At 37.2% G+C, this 21,659-nt stretch overlaps 3 protein-coding genes and 1 pseudogene across 4 annotated transcripts; 2 read left to right on the forward strand and 2 right to left on the reverse strand.

Annotated features, from left to right (window-relative positions):
• Positions 1-2,040: 2,040 nt before the first annotated feature.
• Positions 2,041-5,140, reverse strand: LOC119982432 (annotated as a pseudogene).
• Positions 5,141-6,896: 1,756 nt separating this feature from the next.
• LOC119982423 (receptor-like serine/threonine-protein kinase At2g45590) lies at positions 6,897-8,859 on the forward strand. The gene has a single exon (XM_038825792.1). It carries the CDS (start codon positions 7,259-7,261, stop codon positions 8,573-8,575), a length of 1,317 nt encoding a protein of 438 aa, XP_038681720.1. The 5' UTR covers positions 6,897-7,258; the 3' UTR covers positions 8,576-8,859.
• A 2,796-nt stretch (positions 8,860-11,655) lies between these two features.
• Positions 11,656-15,343, reverse strand: LOC120015302 (transcription termination factor 1-like). 2 transcript variants are annotated; one of them, XM_038867671.1, is made up of 2 exons: positions 15,190-15,343; positions 11,656-14,141 (listed from the first exon to the last, which is right to left on the reverse strand). In XM_038867671.1, the coding sequence occupies exon 2, from the start codon at positions 14,082-14,084 to the stop codon at positions 11,907-11,909; it is 2,178 nt and encodes a 725-aa protein (XP_038723599.1). In that variant the 5' UTR covers positions 14,085-14,141; positions 15,190-15,343; the 3' UTR covers positions 11,656-11,906. The 2 variants fall into 2 exon arrangements, with proteins under 2 accessions (XP_038723599.1, XP_038723608.1); XM_038867680.1 differs by lacking the exon at positions 15,190-15,343 and adding an exon at positions 14,817-15,115.
• Positions 15,344-19,317: 3,974 nt separating this feature from the next.
• Positions 19,318-20,542, forward strand: LOC120010813. The gene is made up of 3 exons (XM_038861692.1): positions 19,318-19,627; positions 19,741-19,939; positions 20,473-20,542. Exons 1-3 carry the CDS (start codon positions 19,318-19,320, stop codon positions 20,540-20,542), a joined length of 579 nt encoding a protein of 192 aa, XP_038717620.1.
• Positions 20,543-21,659: the final 1,117 nt, after the last annotated feature.

Below are 21,659 nucleotides of genomic sequence, written 5' to 3' on the forward strand. Positions count from 1 at the left end.
GAAACTTGTCAACTTGAAACTTGATGTAGCTCAAAACTAACTTTTGTTTTTTCCTTTTTTTTTTTTTTTGTCTTGACTAACTTTAGTTATTTGAGACTGAAGTTGGATGATCTTGTTTAAGTTAACAGTTAGCCTGCACAAGGAAACACGTAAATTTTGAGGGGCCCACAGAGGCAGGAGCTAAGAAAATGAAATGGGATGGGTTGACATAAAAATAATAGTATTTTGATATATTCGACAAACTTTAACGGGGTTTGGGGGCAACGACCCCAAAATTTTTTTCATGAACAACAATATAACTTATTGAAATGATATTATCGATAAATATTCATCTTTTGTTTGGTCTCATAAAGTAACTAAAAGGTTAATATAAATACATATTAAAATTGATGAAAACTAATTAAATACCATGTACAAGATGAAATAATATATATGATTAGAAGTCATATTTCAAATGTAATCTAATTTTTTAAAACAAAAAACAAGTATTATTATGTATTTTTGATATTAACATTAATAGAATGGATAATATCAAAGTTACTATTGTGATAGAATGGATAATATAAGGATAATATCAAGTTAAGTATATATATATAAGGATAATATCAAATTAAGTGTGTATATATATATATATATATAAATTATTTTTTTAAGTTTGGTGGGACTATAGTAGTCCCCTTAGCTACGCCTTTGGCAGTTTGCCCCTGAGGAGGGTGTACTCTAGGGAACATTTTCAACGCTAAAGTAAGTATAACAATCAAAGAGGAAAGAGGGGGAGTGCTCTGTGTTTGGAGTTCTATTCTCTTGATTTGTTACGTACTAAGTATACCTGAGTGTAATTGCTGGCATCGCTTACTTATGGTGGAGGATCTCATTTTATACGAGCTTGGAGGCATCATTTATGAGAGATCGTGAGTATCTTTGCATTAATAGATGAGATCGTGGGTGAGAACGTGAGTTAATAAACCGAACATTTACTCTTCTAATAATTGATCTCTAAATGGGCTTTTGGTGATGGGCATACTCTTCATATCGAGCATGCTTGCTCGATGGGGTGCCGAGGGTGGCTCTTTGGTTGTACCAAGAAACTCTTCTCCTCACCCTCTTTGCATATTCACTTGATGGTTTCGTAATATCCTTCTAATCATGTACTAGAACACGTGTCAAATTTTCAATGGGGATTATTTTGATACTATCAAGTTGAAATCAAACTAGTCTATTATTGTAATTACATCTTTGAAATCTTCTGAAAGTCAAGGTCAGTAAATTATTATGGTATTTGAAACCATGAGAAGAAAGAGCCTTGAGAATCACAACGAAGCCTTTGTTCTCTTAGCAATTCGTGTATACTTTTGTCAATTAATTGATGATGCCAAAGCAAAGCAAAGTAGGTACAAGAATATGATCTTAAATTATTCATTCTCGTGTCTCTATTTGGTGATGGTTCGAGGATTTAAAATGAGGATCCGTCATGTGACTTCGAAGTTAATTTGAACCATGAACATGCACAGGTTTGGAACATGGTGCTTCAAAGAGAGATTTATTTTTATCTAGGTCCCACTTTTTATGTGTTCGTGTAACGGATCAGGCCCACGGGCCCATGATGCTTCGGCCTGTGTGGGTAGTTGGCCTAAAAACACGATTCCCAATTTTCTCTCACCTGCCTAAACTTGGGCTGCGTGATAGGACCCAAGCCCTAGTTGAGGCCCGCAACTTATGTAAGTTAAATCTAGTTGGGTTGGGCCTCTCTCACAGCCTTCGGCCCTAGTCAACAAGGTTACAACTTACAAGAGCAATCTTGTTCAAATAGTGTGGCCAATCAGATGGATGCACAAGTAAATTATGTGTGTACAAGTAAATTATGTGTGTACAATTCATGTGCACAAGTAAATTATGGTGATATATTACTCCATTTTATTCCATATAATTAATTATAGGCCACATGAATACATGATCATGATGTACCAGGAATAGATAGATATGGCCAACACACTCCGTCCAATGATGGCGGATCTATCAAATTAGCTAAAGTAGAGTTAGCTAGGTCATGGACCAAGTAACTACGGCGAAGCCAGGTTCCTCGTTGAGGCCTAATTCCATCCAAACAGCTGCAGACCCATCAACAACATTGTTTTTACAGGGTGGCTGTCCAGCATGCTCTTCATCACAGCCTTTCGTGGAGTCACACTGGTCAACAACCTTCGCCGTAACACTTCCTCCATTACTAGCATTTATCCTTATCATCCTCCCACACCTGGACCCACCATTATACCATCCTGTCGACAACGCCACCACGAGCTCTGTATTATTGTGCCAACTCCCGTCACACTCCGAAGGTGCGCCTCCATCACCACCTTCGCTGAAGTCGTTTAAAGTAAGATTGGCTATTGTGGATGACGTGACCGGTGGAGAGCATTCGTATAGGTCGTATGATTCACCGCCGCATGTGAGGCTGCCGGAGGGCTGACAACCATCTCCGCCTGTTAGATTATATTTGATCAAGTGACAGTAGGAATTAATAGTCGTCGTTGACCAACAAAATATATGGCATGGTACATATGGTTCACCAAAAAAACATGATACATATTATGTTAATTAAGCAGATCTCCTTATAAAAAATGTTGGAGAACTCACATCAAATGTGGCACATTTGAAAAAAAAAAATGAAATCTCTAGTTTATAAGACACTTAATTGGACGTAGGTTCAATTAGTTGGGTCTAGACTCATGAGTTTAAGCTTTTGAGTTAGAGGGTTCTAATCTTGTATTATAATAGCTCAATTTGTCTAAGTGTCTGGGCTGGACCTTAGGTCCATAAATTCAACATAGTATAAGAGCTCAATTCTGCTCCTAATGAAGTAAAGAGGCTCTGCAAAGACCTTTTTTTTTAAAAAAATAAATAGACAATTGACATTAAGAACACTTTGGACAACTGAATTATAAAAAGGTCCTGAGCCTTTTTAAAATTGTAAAAAAGTACAATTTAAGGGTAATTTGGTCATTTAACTTAAGATATTTTTTTGTTTATACCTACAATACCCTCCTCCTCCTTCTTCTTCATCCAATTTCTTGCTCTGCAATTCGTCGGCACTTTAAGTAGCGTGCTCGGAATTGCATTGTTATGCCTCATTGTAGCCGGCATTGGCGGTCAATCACCAGCTGCGGCACCGACCACAACTCCCGCAACAACTCCTGCATCTGCATCGTCGACTACTACTTTGGCTGCTTATCCTTCAAAGCAGGCCGTACCTGCTCTTGTACATGGGAGTTGTTGACTTTAACATATACTTACTGCTATTGGGGACCTTTTGTTTAAAAAATCCACTAATTTGGAGATTAAACATTATTGACTTGTAACATATACTTACTTATACTTGCAGGTAAAAGTGTTGTCTGCTATCTCCATGCTTGTGGAGAGGAGTATTATCTTGGATGTGCTTGCGAAGAGCTATATGCTCCCCCAAGTGCGAAAGATAAATTTTATATCAGAGATGTATCATTATAGTATCATCAACACCAAAAATCCACTAACATGATACCATTGAACCAGAAAGACATGTAATGCAATTAAATTTATATTCCAAATTTGTATCATCATTTTACGAGAAAAATATATAAATTGAATACTAAATTGGACCTTCAGTTTAAAAGTATCACTATTATATTAGTTCAACAAAATTCCAAAGAAAAATACCATATCTGTACTAAAATTCACCAGTAAACAAATCAAAAACCTCTCAACCACTTACATTTTCACAAATTGATTGTTGATATCAATTTAATGAAATACACATTTAGTATCAATTACACCCTAAATCCACTAAAATTATACCATTGAACTAGAAAGATATGTAATGCAATCAATTTACATTCCAACATTTGTATCATCATTTTATGAGGAAAAGATATAAATTGAACACTAAATTGGACCTTCTGTTTAAAAGTATCACTATTGTATCAGTGCAACAAAATTCTAAAGAAAAATGTCATATCTGCACTAAAATTCACCAGTAAACAAATCAAAAATCCCTCAATCACTTATATTCCCACAAATTGATTGTTGATATCAATTTAATGAAATACACATTTAGTATCACTATAGTATCAATTACACCCTAAATCCACTAAAATTATACCATTGAACCAGAAAGTTGCTTCTGCACCAGAACAAAACACAATAATAAATGCAGTTTCAGTATCAAAAATTGCAGTTCCAAACTTGAAAAGAACAAAACACAATAATAAATGTAGTTTCAGCATTAAAAATAGCGAGGTCAGATTTCATTTACCTGTTGCAGTTGTAATCCATTATTGAATATGCAACCGAATTCAGAACCCTCAGTAATCGCAAAAGCCCGTCTCCTCCCTTTACTTCACGAACATCAAGCCATTACCGAGGAACATGGATTAATCCCCTAAATATTCATAGCTATTCAGTGTTTTTCCTGCTTGAGATGCGTGAAATCATGAGGGAAGGTGTCGTGATAAGGAAGATGGAATTTGAGGTTATTTTGGTAAAAGCAGGTTCCCAATGGACTTTTTTAAAAGAATGTTTTAATGATTGCATCTTTTTACAAATAAGTACAATTTAGTGCACCGGCTCCCAATTTTCCCAAAAAAAAAATACCCAAAGGCAAGCAAATTTAATGTAAACTCAAAAGAGGTTACACATACTCACTATTGGCCCAAAGTGGTCGCACATATTTGAAGGGTTCAATGAGGAGGCCCAATATTTGGGGATACATTGGTGTGAGAGGAGTGTTGGAGAACCCACACGAAATGCTCCACATTTGAAAAAATGAAATCTCTAGTTTATAATACAAGTAATTGGGTTTAAACTTTTGAGTAGGAGGATTCCAAATTTGGCCAAATGTATGGGCTTCACTTTAGGTCCATAATTTTATTAAAAAATAATAGAATAATAAAATATATATACCTTAAGAGGGTTTGGCATTGGTGCATGTGTGGGTCCCAACATCGGGATCGTCATTGCATTTGTTGTTGATGCAAATGAGTTGGCCTGAGCAGTCGTCCTGGGTTTGGCATGGACCGTTGCAGGAGGAGATGGCACGGGAAAGAAATGGGAAGGAAATGGTGGTAGTGATGAAGAAGGCAAGAATAAGTGAAACCGTATTTGCCATTTGGGAAGGAGAAATACTTAATTGTGTGACTGTGATGATAAAAAAAGATATAGTATACATAGAGAGAGAGGGAGGTATTAATTAATTAAAACCAGTGAGTTGGGTTTGGTCAAAGTGTTAAACAGAGATGAGAGTATTGACTACGGCGTTTACTTTTAAGTATTGACTGACTCGTTACTAAGAAGAAATAGGTAGTTAATGCAACACCAAACTAGCTAGATAGAAAGCATGCATGGGCCGGCATTGCATTTAATCGTCATATATGACCAGAAAGGGAAGAGGAAATCACGAATGACTAACGAAATTGTTCTCCATGCCCCGGGGCTTAGGGTAGAAAATTTTGTCCTCTAAAGTCTAAATACAAGGATTATCACTTGTGAGCCAATCTTCGAGCACGAGGATTAATGGGCCAGACCTTCAATGGATTAAGGGTAACTTTAGTCACACTCAGATTTTTTTTAAAGACACCCTAATCTAAGTTGACCACTCCTTATAAAAATCAATTAATGGGATATGACTAAAGCTATCCATGGATTAAGGACATTAATGGGCCCTAAACTTCTTGAAGATCCGTGGGCTTTCGTATATGTTATGAAAATGCTGTTGTGGCCCCAATTGACATCACAGCGGGCCCTCAAATCAACACCTCAACAGCCCTTGCAAGCTGCCTGCCAGGTGGGTTTGTAAACAAAATTATGGGCTTAATAACTTAGTTCATCCCCGTGAAAAATCTCGAATTGTATCGGCTAGGTCATTGGTTTTGACCGGTCAATTGATATGATGAGTTTTTTTTTTTTTTTAAATGAGAAAGTGAGATTTGAACATTAATGTGATATACATCATTCTTATTACTCTAATAAATGAATTGGGCATGTTTCGTTGAAGTGCTTACTTTCTAGTTTCTACAACTATTAATCAAATTAAATAAATGAAAGAAGGAAAATTCATCCACTCATGCATTCAAAAGTACCGAGTTGTGCCTAATCTTTAATTCTAGAAAAATGTCAATGGCATTACATGTCAATGCCGCCATAAATATATGGTCAATACTGGCGTTCCCAAAGCTTAAAGATATCGATCGATCCACTCATTATTGATTATTTGATATAATGATTTCTCGTTTGATTTTTTAAAATTTATTTTTACCTTCCACACTGAGATTTTAAAGTTGAATAATGTTTGAGACACTTAAAATTAACCCTTAAAAACTCTCATTTAATGTGAAGTATTGGTTTTGAAGTGAAATATTTATATTTTTAATCAATGATTATTTTAATGCCACATAGATTTGAGGGACTTTTGAGAATCATATTTTGGGGTCTGTAATATTATCCGCTAAAGTTTTATAATCAAATGCAACCTCAAACAGTCGGCCTGAGACCCTCAGTCAGAGCAATTGCAATGGTTTAGTATTTGTTGGGCCAACAAAAATGTTGGTCTGATCCTACTTCTATTATACAAAAAATCAAGTCAAACATGTATTATAATACAACCACATCAACAACACATCTTCCAATACAACCATATCAACAAAACACAAATTTCTATACAATTTCTCTTCCCACCCAATATAGAGGCCAATAATATTTCATTCCTTCATATTATTCACAACAAAACTACACCAACACATCAAATATCAATACATCCACATCAACAAAACACTTATTACAATATAATCACATAAACAAAACACATTTTATAATACAATCACATCGATAAAAGACAACATCTTTATTGACCCAATAACACTTTCTCATTGCAAGTGCCCTCACAATTTGTCAGGAAGGAAGCGACAGCCTTTGCTTCCTTGACTGGTCTGGCTATGGAAACTGAAAAGAATTCTAGAAAGTGAGCCAGTTGGCAGCCACTTTATGCCTAATTTCTGCCCAACGCCAGGACGCAATGAATCCACCACCCCATTATGATATCAAGCGCAGTGGCAACGGCACCTCCTTATCCGCACGTTAGCAACACACGGCTCCGACGTCTCTCAAGCTTCGACGACGACGACCGAATCTCCCCAGCCCCTCCTCCTACTCCGTGATGGGTTTTAGTCCGCTACTCAACATTTTTCCCCAAAAGAAATCTTTGGTGTCTTGCTGACTCAGCTCCCGTCTTATGTGCAAAACCAAAATGGCTGTTGACGCTTACGATCCCAACTCAGACCGGTCTCGCCCGAGTCAGACCCTCCGAACTCGACCCCCTCAGACTCAGTCCCCTCCTACCGCCATCAAAACCCCGAAATTCGCCACCAGCTCCTCTTCAGATCCCTCAACTTCAAATTACGTAGCAACTTCTTCTTATTCTTCTGCAACAAGCACAACGCTCTCCAGCCGGACCTCTCTCCCCAGCCTCCGGAACACATTGCCGGAGAACCCTCACCTCTACGACATATCCGAGATTCGCGTCGCCACCAACAACTTCCTTGCCGAGCATCACTCCTCCTCCACCCCGTCCTGGCGCGGTACCTTGCGGGGAAGAAACTGCATGATCTTCCAACGCAAGTTCAGATGCAAAATCGAGATGCAACAGCTGAGAGAACGGTTGTCGGTGATATGCAGGAGCCACCATGTCAGCGTAATTAAGCTCCTTGGAGCTTCTGTCTCAGGAGATCACATATACCTCGTGTATGACTTCATTAATGGCGCTAATCTCGCAGACTGTTTGCGGAACGAAAGGAACCCTACTTTCACAGTCTTGTCTTCCTGGATCTCCAGAATGCAAATCGCAACGGATATAGCACACGGCCTCGATTATATCCACAATAAAACTGGATTAAACATAACGTTCGCTCATAATCACATAAAGAGCAGTAGTATTATGGTGACTGAACCGTCACTCAAAGCCAAGATCTGTAACTTCGGTGCAGCGCAATTGTGTGGAGAGATGGACGATGATGAGGGCAGAACCGCCGGTTCTTTTAGGGGTGAAATCGTGGAAATGCTTGAGGAGTCTTCTTCACCAATACGATTTAGGAGATATGATAGCACAAGAATGCAATTCGAAGGCGTGAGAGGGTACATGTCGCCGGAATTCCAAACCACGGGGATCGCAACACAGAAGTCGGACGTGTACGCGTTTGGAGTAGTGATACTGGAGCTATTATCCGGTGATGAGCCTTTCAAGTACAGATTCGACAAAGCGAAAGGTGAGTATATAAGGACTTCGTTAATCGAGACGGCGATAGATGTGATCGACGGCGGCGGAGACAGATTGAGGAAGTGGGTCGATAAGAGGCTGAAAGACTCGTTCCCGGTGGAAGTTGCCGTGAAGCTGACACGTGTAGCCCTCGACTGCGTCAAAGAGGATCCAGATAAACGGCCAGATATGGGACAGGTGGCTGGAAAGATTTCGAAGCTGTATTTACAATCGAAGACTTGGTCGGAGAAGATGAAGATTCCGACTGAGATTTCAGTGTCGTGGGCTCCCAGATGAGTTGGAATTACACTCTGGCTGATGAGTTCTGTTTTTACAATTGCTTTTCGACGGTGACAGGAGTAAGGAAAAAAGGAATATGTTTTATTTTAGTTCAGTCTCACCATAAAATTGACCATTCTCTTTGTTAATTACTCTGGTTTCCACTTTCCAGGATAGGAACAAATATGCTAAGCCCTTTATATGTAGGAGCATAACATTATTTCCCACCAGCAAATTTGTATTATTTTCTTGTAAGTTGTAACCTAATAACATACCATTCAGTATAGAACACAATTGACTCACATTAAAATCACTTGTTTTTGGAAACCGAGAATTTTCAACTCAACATACCCATCGGACAATTGAGCTAGTTATAAAGTATTAAACTCGGACAACCAATCTAATCCGCTCTACATTAACCACAGTTCAGACCAAACTCAACCTCCCATTAGCCTTTGGCCAGAGCTATCCATTGATTCACTGGACTTTTTGACACCGAACTTTTAACATCAGCATCAATGGAGGTGTAGGCCCATGGCACGAGTGGTCGGTCTAATTTGACCTCCGCGTGATGGAGAAATGAGGATGAAACGTTGAATATGGTCATTTTGAAGGTGTAGGTCAATCGTTGGAGAGAAGACAAACATCTCGACTTTCCTTCAACATTCACATTGCAAAGTAAACTGCACACTTTTCTTCTACAACAGAGCATGCCATCCAGCTAAACGTTTCCCCTAAAACAAAATTTACTGTCAACCAATTTCCCAGCACAATAAACAGCATATAGCTATAGATTGACATCTTTCACAATCCAAGCAAATAAAACATAAATTTGTTGGCCATATCCAGAAAAAACAAATGTAGTCACGTAGATATTAGGGAAACAACAAAACATATGCCAATAGACAAACGAGCATGAACCAAACTTCGATATAAGCAGTACCAGGGTAAAAACTCACATTTTGATACAAATGGTAGACTTCTGGAATACTTTGTTTTGTTCATGTGGATACTTCAAATCAGCAAAGCCACAGAGTGAATGATCAGTGCATGCATCAAAGCTTCATGACAGAGAGATTGAGAATGCTTGATGCCCATGTACCAATGATATTTTCTCCCTGATAAGGTAGTCCATACAACTGGAAGGGTTCCATCCTAGACTTAAGCTATTTACATATATTAACAGATTCTAACAGATGCTAATCATAACACATAGAAACATTCAGACCATTTGTCACGTATGATGGATCTGATACCAGAGCGATTTCCATAAGGATGGGTCTTAACCACCATCTAACCAGTCATTAAAAGAAAAATGAATTAAACAACCAAACAGAAACTTAAAGCAGTTGAACTTGTCAAATAGTGAGCCCTTCACACCCCTCACTAAGGTTAGGTTTACATGGAACCTCTCGAGGGTGGGGCCTCGATGGATGACCTTGCAGAGTAAACCATGGGCACTTGAGTTGCTCATGTTTACCAACTTCTACTTATCTCTAATCACAAAGTAAAAAAGAAGTAGGAGCAGGTAAAGCATAACCAATGCCAAACTCTGGCTTAGCAGGAGAGCAACATAAAGAAGAGAACAGGTTATTGTAAGACCCAAAATAAAAGCCAATAAGAATAAGTCAATTGTCTTGAGAAGGAAGAAGTAGGAAGAATTAAAAAACAAAACTTTTTTTTAAAAAAAAAAGAGAGGGCAAGAGAAGTTCATCAAAGATAGAACATACAGTATAACATTGAATCCCTCTCCAATTGGTTGTATTACATTCTCGATTGAAACGGGAGAAAGATACCATTTCCAAAGTTCTCTTTGCCAGTATGAAAAATCATGCAGGGTAAGCATGCAAGAACTAAATTATAAATATGTTTCTGACCTTGTGACCAAGCTTTAGAAAGCATTGGGAATTGGGGATAGATAATACATGTGATCCTCCACACCACCAAAGTTGGGATAAAAAAATAATCTGAAACCATCAGAATCCTATGCTTCTCATCGGCCATGAAGTTAAATTTACCACCTGAAATAAATAGTATTTCACATTTGAGAAAGAAGTTTCCAAATGGTCATGCATGGACATGACAGATTAAGTAACAATGGGATTAGCACTAGCAGTATATTAATATGAGTAACCGCAATGACTTTAAACTAAAGGCTAGTAAACGTGAATTAGACATATCTATCAACGCCGGTACTCGACAGTTATACAGATGGCAATATAAGAACAACAGTATGGAGCGATAAAACCAGTAGGAGTGAACCAAACATGCAGCTATTGCTCGCACTAAGAAGCATCGGCGTTAAACATATTGAAAGCATCTATTCAACTTCACATTTTGAAGCTGATAGAAACTTTCAATCCCATGTACCAGTGCAAGCTGAGACGTGCATGAATAGCAATTTAATCGCTTTTTGCAGCTAAAACCTGTGAAACTACGTTTTGGTTTCATTTATGTCTTGAAAGCTCTTTTAGGCAGTTTCGGCTTTTAAGCCTGCACATGGACATGATCTATGGGAAAGACGGACAACGCAAGGATAAAACCAGCTTCAATCCGTTGCTTTCCAAGAAAAATACAAGGATTGTGCAATAGCAAGAAACCTGGAGTTTGATGCCTACTTGCCTAGAAATTTTATATTCTCCAGTTTCTTTAATTTTTTCTACAACTACTTGTAATTTTTTTTAATTATCAACAAAACAGATACGGCATCAGTTCTTTCAGATCCTAAAAATTTTATTTCAAAATCACAAACCATCTCATAACGATCATCCAACTCCAGATGCCTAAATTCCATAAATCATCATGGAGTTGACACTCGTGGTCATTGGTAACATTCCACAGGTACCTTCCTTTTTTTGAATCACAGGATATGATCGTTGTCCAATGGTTCTACCCATTCTCTACCAGCCAAAGATAGAGGGAACAAAAAGTGACTATTTCAAGAAGGCAGAGAGAAATAGTACACAAGTGAAAAGGGGACTTCTCAGTTTTCTCCATTTTAATCTTCGATAGAGTAACAACTAATAAAAATTGGGAATGATTTACCAGCATAGAGTTGTGGCATTAGAGTTACTGATAACAATACAAACAACTAAAGATAAGTAGAAAAGAGAGCAAATATTATTATGATGCAAATACTACCCAACAAACATTAGATAATTCAACTTACATAACAGTTACTAAGACTTGGATGGAAGGAACAAGAGTACAACAGGAAGAACAGAAAAGAGACTAAAGGATACATCAATACTGAGTAGCAATGTTCATGGAATGCAGATCTGTGGGCTGCAACAATGGTTCTTCGGGAGATAACCAATTGAGGACAGAAACACATTATCGGATGCTGATTTCATGGAACGTGAGGTTTGCTCTCATATATCTCTCTTGGTTCAAGTACATCTGGGCAATACCGGTTAGAAAGAACTTCAACTTGTTCAGCAAATGACTTGTTACCATATGCACCCAAGTGTTTGACCATTTGCCCCCATCTCTTTCGACATATATCTCCAGACCTATGCTCCAAGAGATTGTCCCAGTCTACCTCTTCCATGCAGCAAGCATCCAACTTATTAAGCTCAATCAGCAAGCGATAATCGTCCGTATCAGACCATTTACCTTCAGCAACCATAGGTGATGTTAATTGGTCATACCATTTCATGCAGCAAAGTGGACTGGCTCTGGTTAATAACTTGTCACTAATAGCCTCCCAGCTGATATTATCTCGTAGCATCCCATGCTTGGATTTCTTTTCCTGTAAAGCCTTCATATAGAGATCCACATTTACTAAATCAAACAAATTCTGGTACTCATCTTGGGACCAATGTCCTTTCCTTGTATTGCGCAATTTTATTCTACGCCATGTATCCTTTACATGAATCCTATGCTTTCCCATTTTAACAGCTAGCTTTTTCCAGTCTGATCCATGTTTTTCATGGAAATTCCTGACATCTTCATAGTCTTTAGGAGTCCATTGACGCTTCTCGCTTCTTTGGAACAAAGTATGGGCTCGATAATATACACTTTCATGGGGCCTCCAAGGTAAGGCAGCAGCTATTTCCTTCCAGCAATGCCTTGTTTCAGGGTGAGATTTGCAGTATAAAACCATCTCCAGACCTTCTTCACCTAACCTATGAGCCTCTATATATTTTAAAACAGCGTCTTTAACCATCTCATCTTCCTGAGGCGAGAATCGCTTGCCACGCACTAGGCCATCTTCCTGATCATACTTCTCATTACTAAGACCATCAGATAATGGAAAAACCTCCGGATGATCATTAAAACTTACTCTCTTAGTTTTGTCTTTGCTTCTAGATTTTTCTGATGGAGTAATAATATCATCATCCTTTCTGGTTCTTTGCACTCCTTCACGACCTTGTTCATCTGAATGAATTTCAATTGACTGCGTCTTATTCTTCTCTTTCTCTTCATCCTCTTGCTGCTTCTTTTTCTGCTTCTTCTTCATCTTCTTCTTGTAGCAGTTATCGTTTGAAGCATCAACTTTAATTTTTCTGTCCACATTCTTAGTCAAACATGTATCTCCTTCATGCTGTAAAAACTCTTTCTGTTTCTGTTCATTAGGCTCCTCAGCAGAAATCTCTGGTGACAAAGCTTCCAGTGCACCATCATGATTTTTCATCTTCTTCTGCTTTTTCTTCCTTTCCTTACTTGAAGACTCTGCCTTTTCCATTATATTCCCAACCAGCAGCTTTTTTCCCTCCCCATCAGTTACGTTATTTCTATCCATGATATGACCACCATCCTTATCCCTCTTCAGTTTTTTCTCCCGCTTTTGATATCGCTCTTCCCCATCATTCATCACAATCTCTTCTCCATCAGTCATCCTTTCCATGTTACAGTCATCATCCTTGTCCCTCTTTCTTTTATCCTTGTTCTTTTTCATATTCGCATCTTCACCAGTATAAACTTTAGGAATTTCTTCATTCTCATGGATTCTCTGCCCCTTAATCTTTTCCGTTCTTCCCCTTTCAAGGTCATCAATCACAGAAGAAGTCGTGATAATTCTACCTTTGTTCTTATTCTCCCTGTGCTTCTTCTTCGTTTCTTTTGTTGCTTCCAACTCAATAGAGCTTTCTAAATCCTCCTGGTCATTTTTTTGGACATTAATGTTTTTCGCTTTACGAATGTCAGTTGCTTTTAAAGCTTCTTCCACCATATTAAATGCTCCCTCATTGTCATTTCTCCTATCTTTCTGTCCAGCCTTCACAAATTTCTGTTCATTCCTTTTTTCTTCTATTTTTTTCTTCCCCCGATTCTTCTCAATCTCAATACCATCATTTTGTATATTGCCCTCTAAGATTACATCCTGTACATCACTGAATCCCACATCATCACAACTAACATCATGTCTCTTTTTCTTCCTTTTCTTATCTTCATCACTCAACGTAAATCCATTCTCCAAGTCAGTACGCAAAGCATTTTTCTCATTATCTACCTGCTTCAAGCCATAATCCTCGTTCCTCTTTTCGCCTTTCTCGTCGCCTTCCGTCTGAGATGTTTTCTTTCCCATGCAGACAAAGATATCCCGATGTCCGTCAAATTTCTAAAGCCAACTCCAAATGCCAATCTGAAAACAAGACAAAAAGAGAGAGAGTCAGAAACTAATCATTCAGCAGGGACACCATCGGATATCTCCAATCTCAGAAGAGGAAGGGGCTCATTCAAGTCCTAACTCCAAAATAAAATTCCACATCTCCCTTCGACAAACACCATGTAAAGCATGTTAAAAATAAAGTCGATTCTACATTAAGGGATCCCTGGCAAAACATCTAATGACGATATGACGGTACCATAATGGCATTTCAACCATAGTGGAGAAGTTTCAAGCTCCCTTTCTGTAACCAAGTATGAATCGACAAACCTTAAATTCACTTCAGTTTATTTCATGAGTAGATGGAGGATCGTCTTTGCTGTTAAAATATTCCTAGGACAAGAAACAACAAACCAACGCCACTTATCTAAAAAGCATAAAAAATTGGCTCAATATGCTTCCTTAGAAAAAAGATAAACTTAAAATCACGAAACAAAAACATATTGTATTTGATCCAGAAAAAATATATAGTGATTTCTCAAAATCAAGTATGGTAGATTGGTAGGTACAAAGAACAAATTAAAAAAAATCATTATCATCGATAACAATCCTCCACCCTAACGCTTTTAGAAGTCCGTGCATGGTAATGAAGACAACATTTCGATCATCAGAGTTCATGAATTCGAGACTCTACAGAAAGATATGACATACCGATAACGTAGACTAAAAATCTTGTTTCCGGCGGTTCGATCGCAGTCCAATTACGCGTCGGTGATTCAAGATCAATTGCTCACGTAGCCGAGTTCGGAGCATAAGAGTCGCCTCTCGAATCTAGTAGCAACAGATCGAGAGATCAACAGAGACGACGAAGGTAGTGTTTCTGTGTTTGGCGACTAGAAAGCAAGAAAATTTGAGGCCTTAATGGGAATCCCAACCGACCTAATAATTAATCACACCCACCGACAGACCCTGCACTACCAAAGACACATATAGGAGGAGCTGTCGCAAACTCAAGCTCAACAATGGACCACCTTAGAGTAGGACTAATCTAGGAGACGAAATAATACGAAGCTAACGAGCTCACCTCAGAGTGGTTGAGCGACCCGCGACGGTGGGATCCTGGGCTGGGAGTGACCGAGTGGATCTGTGGGAGCTTGAGCGACGGCGAGAGACCTGGGTTGGGACTTGGGAGTCGCTTTTGCGATTTCACTGATTCTTTAGGGCTTTCACGTGGCCAAAACGACGTAGTTATTAGCTTCATTAGGACTGGCTGGTTCGTGCATACCGACCGGTTCAAAGCAAGTTCACAAATGCAACCGGTTCTCCAGATGCCCGGTTATCTAACACCAACCGGACTGAGTGTCCCTCATCTGTTGGACCGGCCGACCGGCCGGTGCGATTTTTCAATACCTTGGTTCTTATCTGATTTGGGCCCTGGAGGAGTTTTGAGTGAGACTTTGGGCCTGTAATTCGCCAAGTACGAATCCTAGCCCAACTCACAAAAAGTAAAATATTGCCACTTGCGAGTCCCGACTTATCATGATAAGTTGTGTTTTGGATCAACTCATTATGTTATCAGGAAATTCAATTCGAGCGAGTCTGACTGTCCTACTTTAGGCTCATATTAAATGTCAACAAATTTGTATGATATTATTTTTGATTATAAAAAAAGTTTGATTTAAACTTTTAAATAGAGTTTATTATTCAACTAAAACTTTTCAAAAAAAAAAAAAAACAGAGAGAATAATTTTAGGAATTAGGGTTTAGTAAAAAAAAATTAAAATTTTTTTCTTCGTATTTCGCAATTTGCACCTCTTATTTTTCAGAATATTCAAAATGCCCCTCAAATGACAAAAAAACCTTGTCCCCAATCCGGTTCCCTAGGTTTTTGGGTTGAAGACTGCTTCTTGCTAAATACACAGTGAACGACCAAGCTCGAGAGACGGGGAGAAGGATATTGAATGACGCATGAAGGAACGAGGTAAACCTTGCCACTTATATTGGTTTCTGATGCTGGTTTCCCTCCATTCACTGCTATCAATTTAGCTTGGATTGGTTTATCGACTTGAACTAATTTCCTAATTTTGAAATGTTTTAGGATGTTTTTAGATGCTCTTGGATAAAAGTTAAACAACTCTCACACAAGCTCTCATAGTGGGCGGAGTCGGGGATAAACAATATGTACGCAAACCTTACCTCACATTTTGTGACTGTTTGGCAGTGTGTTTGCACTGCTTTTCTTGACTGTGGCGAGGTGCACCACAGTTTTTTTTGTGACACACCAAACGTATTTTGTCAGCAGAATTCACCTCACTGCACCACAATTTTTTACCTCGCAACATATTACCTCACAACACCAAAATATAAACACTCCCAAATGTTTTATACCGTAATGTAAAATACTTTAGGTCAAGTACTGTATTTTAGATTAATATATAATACAAACATTAAGTGATTTTATATTAATATTATTAGTTATTTAATATAACAGTAATCTAGATAGTAATCTAGATACGTCAAACGCACCTCATCATAGTTTTAAAAGTAATACGTCAAACAGTTTTTGTGTTTGACCTCAGCTCACAGTACCACATTTATATACCTCACAGCACAACACAACAATTCACAACACTCTCAGATGGCTGGAGATCCTATTTACAAAAATTGAACCTGTAAATTCTACGTTGTACCCAAAAATTTTGAAAAAAAAAACCCACAAAAAATCGCAACGTACACATCAAAGCTGCAGGTAAGTCTTTAATTAACAATGGACAAGTCTTCCAATCCAAGACAAAATTTCAATTCAACGAGTGCCACTCCAGTCTATTGAGGGCATTTTATTAATCAAGTGTGGAATGGAAAGAGTCTTGCAATCTGAACAAGTTTTCAATCCATCTTGGTCTTCAATTTCTAGTGTGAAAAACAAACAAAAAAAAAATACTAAAGTCATCGTCAACTTAAATTGCAATTTGAAAGCTCTCCATGCATGGATCCCACTTGAAAATTAGTCCTCTTGGTAATGTTTATATATTATTAGGCATGAGAATGTCGTTTGGTTTAGGTAGCAACCATTGAAGAGACCATAACTTATAAATCATGCGATGGCCCATCACTCTTCTAGAAGTAAATGATTTGACGCGACCAACACGTTCAATGTCCGTAGAAACATAAGATTTTATGGGATCCTGTGATTAATAAAGTAAAGTGTGTCCTTTGAAGCTGTAAAAAGTCATTCTATTGTTAAATTAACCAAACACAAATCACATACGAGAGATGGTATTGGTGTGATTCGGTCCTATTATCCTATTAAACGTAGGTCTTTACTTTATTTATTGAGTTTAACATAACTTAGCACATGAGTACATGACAGTGTTATGAGCAACCCAATGGTTATAAATAAAGCCAAGACCCACCGGTAAGGTCAACCATAGTGAGGGCAATAGACAACGGTGTAGATTTCTAATAGATCTAAAAGCGTCATTACTTCTACCTAATTAGCTTTAATGAAAAAAGAGTTAATTGGGGTTGACATAATTGCGTTGTTGCTTTGTATAGGAATATGGTATGACGCACTATCAACGAAGGAGAAAAAACCTCTATATGGTATTCTTAATTATGCTTTTCCAAAAAAAAAAAAAAACCTCTATAAACTTCTATTGTAATATCATGAATTGTGGATTCTTTGATAACCATGCCATTTAAGCAAAAGCATGAGGTTAAATGTCAAATGTGGACCACAACCCCCTTTCACACTTCATTGTGTCCTGACCTTTTTTTTTTGTCTCATTATTGAACAGGAGTTCGTACAAGGGAACATATTCTAATTCTGGGACATCTTTTAAGGTTTAGAAAATAAACAATCTTACAAAATAGAGGCCGTAGGTTCCTTGAGAGCGAGTGGAACTGCAACTTTTGAAATTTCAAATTGCTACGCCCGAATATTAGAGTCAGCTCCTACACTTGTGTGCCAACCCCATCTCTCTCCCTCTCTCAACAGCGGACCCACAATTCGAATACACCGGGAGCACAATTAAGCAACGGAATCTAGAGGCAACGCTTAATTATAATTTTAAAAAATTCAATGGGAACAAAGTTGAAATTCAATCGGGGCATATATGATTCAAATTCTTACGGTTGAGTGGCCCAGAACGGACAATCTCTTTTGATGTGTTTAGCCTTGGATTTCGAACCTATTTTCCATTTTTTATTTTTTTGAGTATTTAGTGTTTTTTTTTTTTGTTATATTCCATGATTCAACAGTTGTAGTTATTGAAATGTGTTTTCCCACAAGGAGGAGTTGACACGTTCATAATTAGAGTCATCCTGTGTGTGAATACAAGAGAGTTAGTTATGAGGAAAATTGAAGATATTGAGAAAAAGGTTATTGTTATTGGCACCCCTCTTTACTTTGTAAACTCCCATTTTAAAAAAGTCATTATGTCAATGTTATCAATCTTGTCATGTCTGTTTTTTAAAAATAAAAAACAAAAGCGTAAATTAATCGTATGCACAGGGTGTCAGATGTGTTAGTTTGTGTACGTATTATGTGAAGTTTGAATGGTGCGTCCAACCTCATTCAGTATAATTATGTTCATTTCTATCTTCCATATTGCATACCCCAATCATGTCTTTTTTTTGCTTATAATAATATTTCTCCTCTCACTCAGTATAACTATATGCATTTATATATTCAATTCTGTCTATACCAACCCTGTCTTTTTTTTTTTACTTACAATCACCATTCTCCCATTTGAGGTTAAGAAAAAATAAATCATATGAAATTATGGGGTGAAGATCTAATATTGTCAAGTGGTTTTATTTTGATTAATTGCATATATTAAATTGAATTTGTATTATTGGCAGGATGATATTGATAGAAATGAAATAAAACAAGAAGAATAATATGATTTTGTAGATGAAAGTGAATAAGATATTGAAGTGGATGTTACAAATGGATTTTTCACCAATATGGTATGCTAAATAACTAAATTAATACATGCTATATTTTGTTAATTGCTAACAAAATTAATACATTCTAAGGTAGTCAATTCACGTCAATCAATCGTTAATTGAATAAATGTAAAATACTGGACGTAATTTGGGTTTTGTTATTGTTACTAAAAGGTAAAAGATTGGTGGATTCGAGAGGAGACACAAATTTTTGTTACAATGTGATCGTGGTGACACCTACAATAGTAAAAAAACCTCAACAATGGTAACTGGTACAAAAAAACGAGATTGTCAATTCAGAGTGAAAATGATGAATTTGAAGACAGATGATGATTGGATGGTAAGAGTAGTATGTGGAATGCATAACCATTCTGTGACATTATATATGGAGGGTCATTCATATGTCGGTAAGCTTTCTGGTGTAGAAAATGACATATTGATAAATATGTCAAATAATTTGGTGAAGCCACGGAGCATCTTATACACGTTAAAGAACAAGGATCCGAATAACGTGTTCACCATTAAAACTATATACAATGCACGTCAGAAGTTTCGGACTGCAGAGAAAGCTAGTAAATCCCAAATGCAACAACTCATGTTATTCCTACACCAGTACGAGTAGGTTTCTTTAATAGAAGCAATGCTCATACTAATGAGTTTGAAAAATTATTCTTTACACATTCAGACTCATTAGAACTATTGCGTGCATTCCCGCATGTGTTATTGATGGATGCTACATACAAAACTAACAGGTTCAGGATGTCTCTATTTGAGATTATTGGCGCGACTTCAACGAATATGACATTTTGTCACATGGGTCACTTGATTGCTTCACTTCAGAATTGGATGACAATGCCAGACATGAGTCACTTGATTGTTTCAAGGTACAATGTCATATTACATCTCCTTAGTTCTAAACAGTGCTTTACATTTTTGCCACTGTGATCAATGCTTCCGCCACCGCATGAGCATGTTACTATCACTATCAAGTTCGTTAATAATAATCACTTTGTCCAGATTGCCTTGACAGAGGGTTACCTGATGCCTCCCATTATGATTCAATGGTTTAGATACAGGTACGATTGAGTAGCTGCATGGGTTACATCGTATACAGAACAACTTGCATCATACATTCAATGTAGACGCTCTATATTTTCTTTTGAAACCATTGCATTATAATTTACATAATTGTAAGAGTGATGAGAGATTACATTGAATATCTAAGCCGTCACATGAATCATCTATTTTTTTGAAATTAAGATAAAAATGTCCCTCCCTCTCTTATTTTGTTACATCAATAATCATTTTATTTTTGAAATTAAAAAGATAAAAAAATGTCCTCTTTTTTTTTTGAATTTCAGACAAAAAATGACAAAAAAAAAATGAGATCATTTCATAAAACAATAACTAATATCAGAGAATATGTCATAATAGGAGATGAAACAAGCAAATTAGAGAGTGTGGATAGTCCGCCGCCGAGGCGTTGAGAAAATAATATGGTAGTAGCAAATGCGTGTACGAATTTACCCCATAAAATAACAACGTAGTACAATAAAACCATATGCATTTTGTTATTACTGACACCGGGGTCCTTCAACCTGGCCTTTTACATAATAATATTTATGTCTCTGTGGATGAAAAATAAATAAAAATAAAATAAAATATGCTAAAGTCATTACTATTTCTTTGTGCATGCGCGATCAGTTTTCGAGTGGAAATCTTCTTGATTTTGACCCATTCCAAAGTCAATAACAAAAAGGTGGGTTTCGATGCCGTTGGTTTGCATAAATAAAGCTCATCATGTCAGATTTTTATGCCATCAAATCACTGGAATTTAAATTGTATAATCTTTAATTTTAAACGAATATGAGAAAAATTAAGACGGTCCAAACTCAAATTTATGTGGGAAATAAAAGGCATTACCATAATTTTTTTTAATTAATAACCACAGTTCAGAGTAACCACAATTATGATTTTTTATTAGAATAATGTATGGAGATTTCTGTTTATTTGATGTGACTGTATTGAGGGATGTGTTTTGTTGATGTAGTTGAGCCAACAAATAATATTGGTGCAATGGTGTTAATGTACTGATTTGATTTTTGGTGTAATAAAGGGGAATTCAATCTTGATTTTTCTGTAATTATGAGTGTGATATAAGTGAGACTCATATGCTGGAGCCAACATGAAGGCCATCCATAGTCCCTTCCCCAATGTTGTTCCCAACAAAATTGAGACAACAAAATTACATTGTTGTATACACATTTATATTCATGGCCCCCTCAAAACAAGACCATTGCAATTGCTCTCATTAAATTGTCTATATGCATATTTTCATTTAATGATTGCCTATATGCCTCTTTCCTATTTAATGATATGATATTAGAGAGTTTTATATGGATTGGGGTTTTTTTTATGGATAATGCTTGAGACCTCCAACAAGTGACCCCAAAAGACCCTAATTTAATGTGGAGTGTTGGATGTGAAGTGGGCCCTATATGTGTGTTTTTAATCAATGACTATTTTAATGTCACATAGATTTGAGGAACTTTTGGGAGTCAAATTTTGAGGGTCTCTAACATTATTCTTTTTATATTTCTTCTC

Source organism: Tripterygium wilfordii, chromosome 2, assembly GCF_013401445.1.
Source record: "Tripterygium wilfordii isolate XIE 37 chromosome 2, ASM1340144v1, whole genome shotgun sequence".
Lineage (NCBI taxonomy): Eukaryota > Viridiplantae > Streptophyta > Magnoliopsida > Celastrales > Celastraceae > Tripterygium > Tripterygium wilfordii.

What these genes read in the sequence shown, in the direction of transcription:
- LOC120010813 (XM_038861692.1), top strand. Translation starts at nt 19,318, where the DNA reads ATGGTAACTGGTACAAAAAAACGAGATTGTCAATTCAGAGTGAAAATG. An exon ending in TCGGACTGCAGAGAAAGCTA is followed by an intron (nt 19,628 to 19,740) that starts GTAAATCCCAAA and finishes TTACACATTCAG; the next exon opens with ACTCATTAGAACTATTGCGT. An exon ending in AGTCACTTGATTGTTTCAAG is followed by an intron (nt 19,940 to 20,472) that starts GTACAATGTCAT and finishes AACTAATATCAG; the next exon opens with AGAATATGTCATAATAGGAG.
- LOC119982423 (XM_038825792.1), top strand. Translation starts at nt 7,259, where the DNA reads ATGTGCAAAACCAAAATGGCTGTTGACGCTTACGATCCCAACTCAGAC.
- LOC120015302 (XM_038867671.1), bottom strand. Translation starts at nt 14,084, where the DNA reads ATGGGAAAGAAAACATCTCAGACGGAAGGCGACGAGAAAGGCGAAAAG.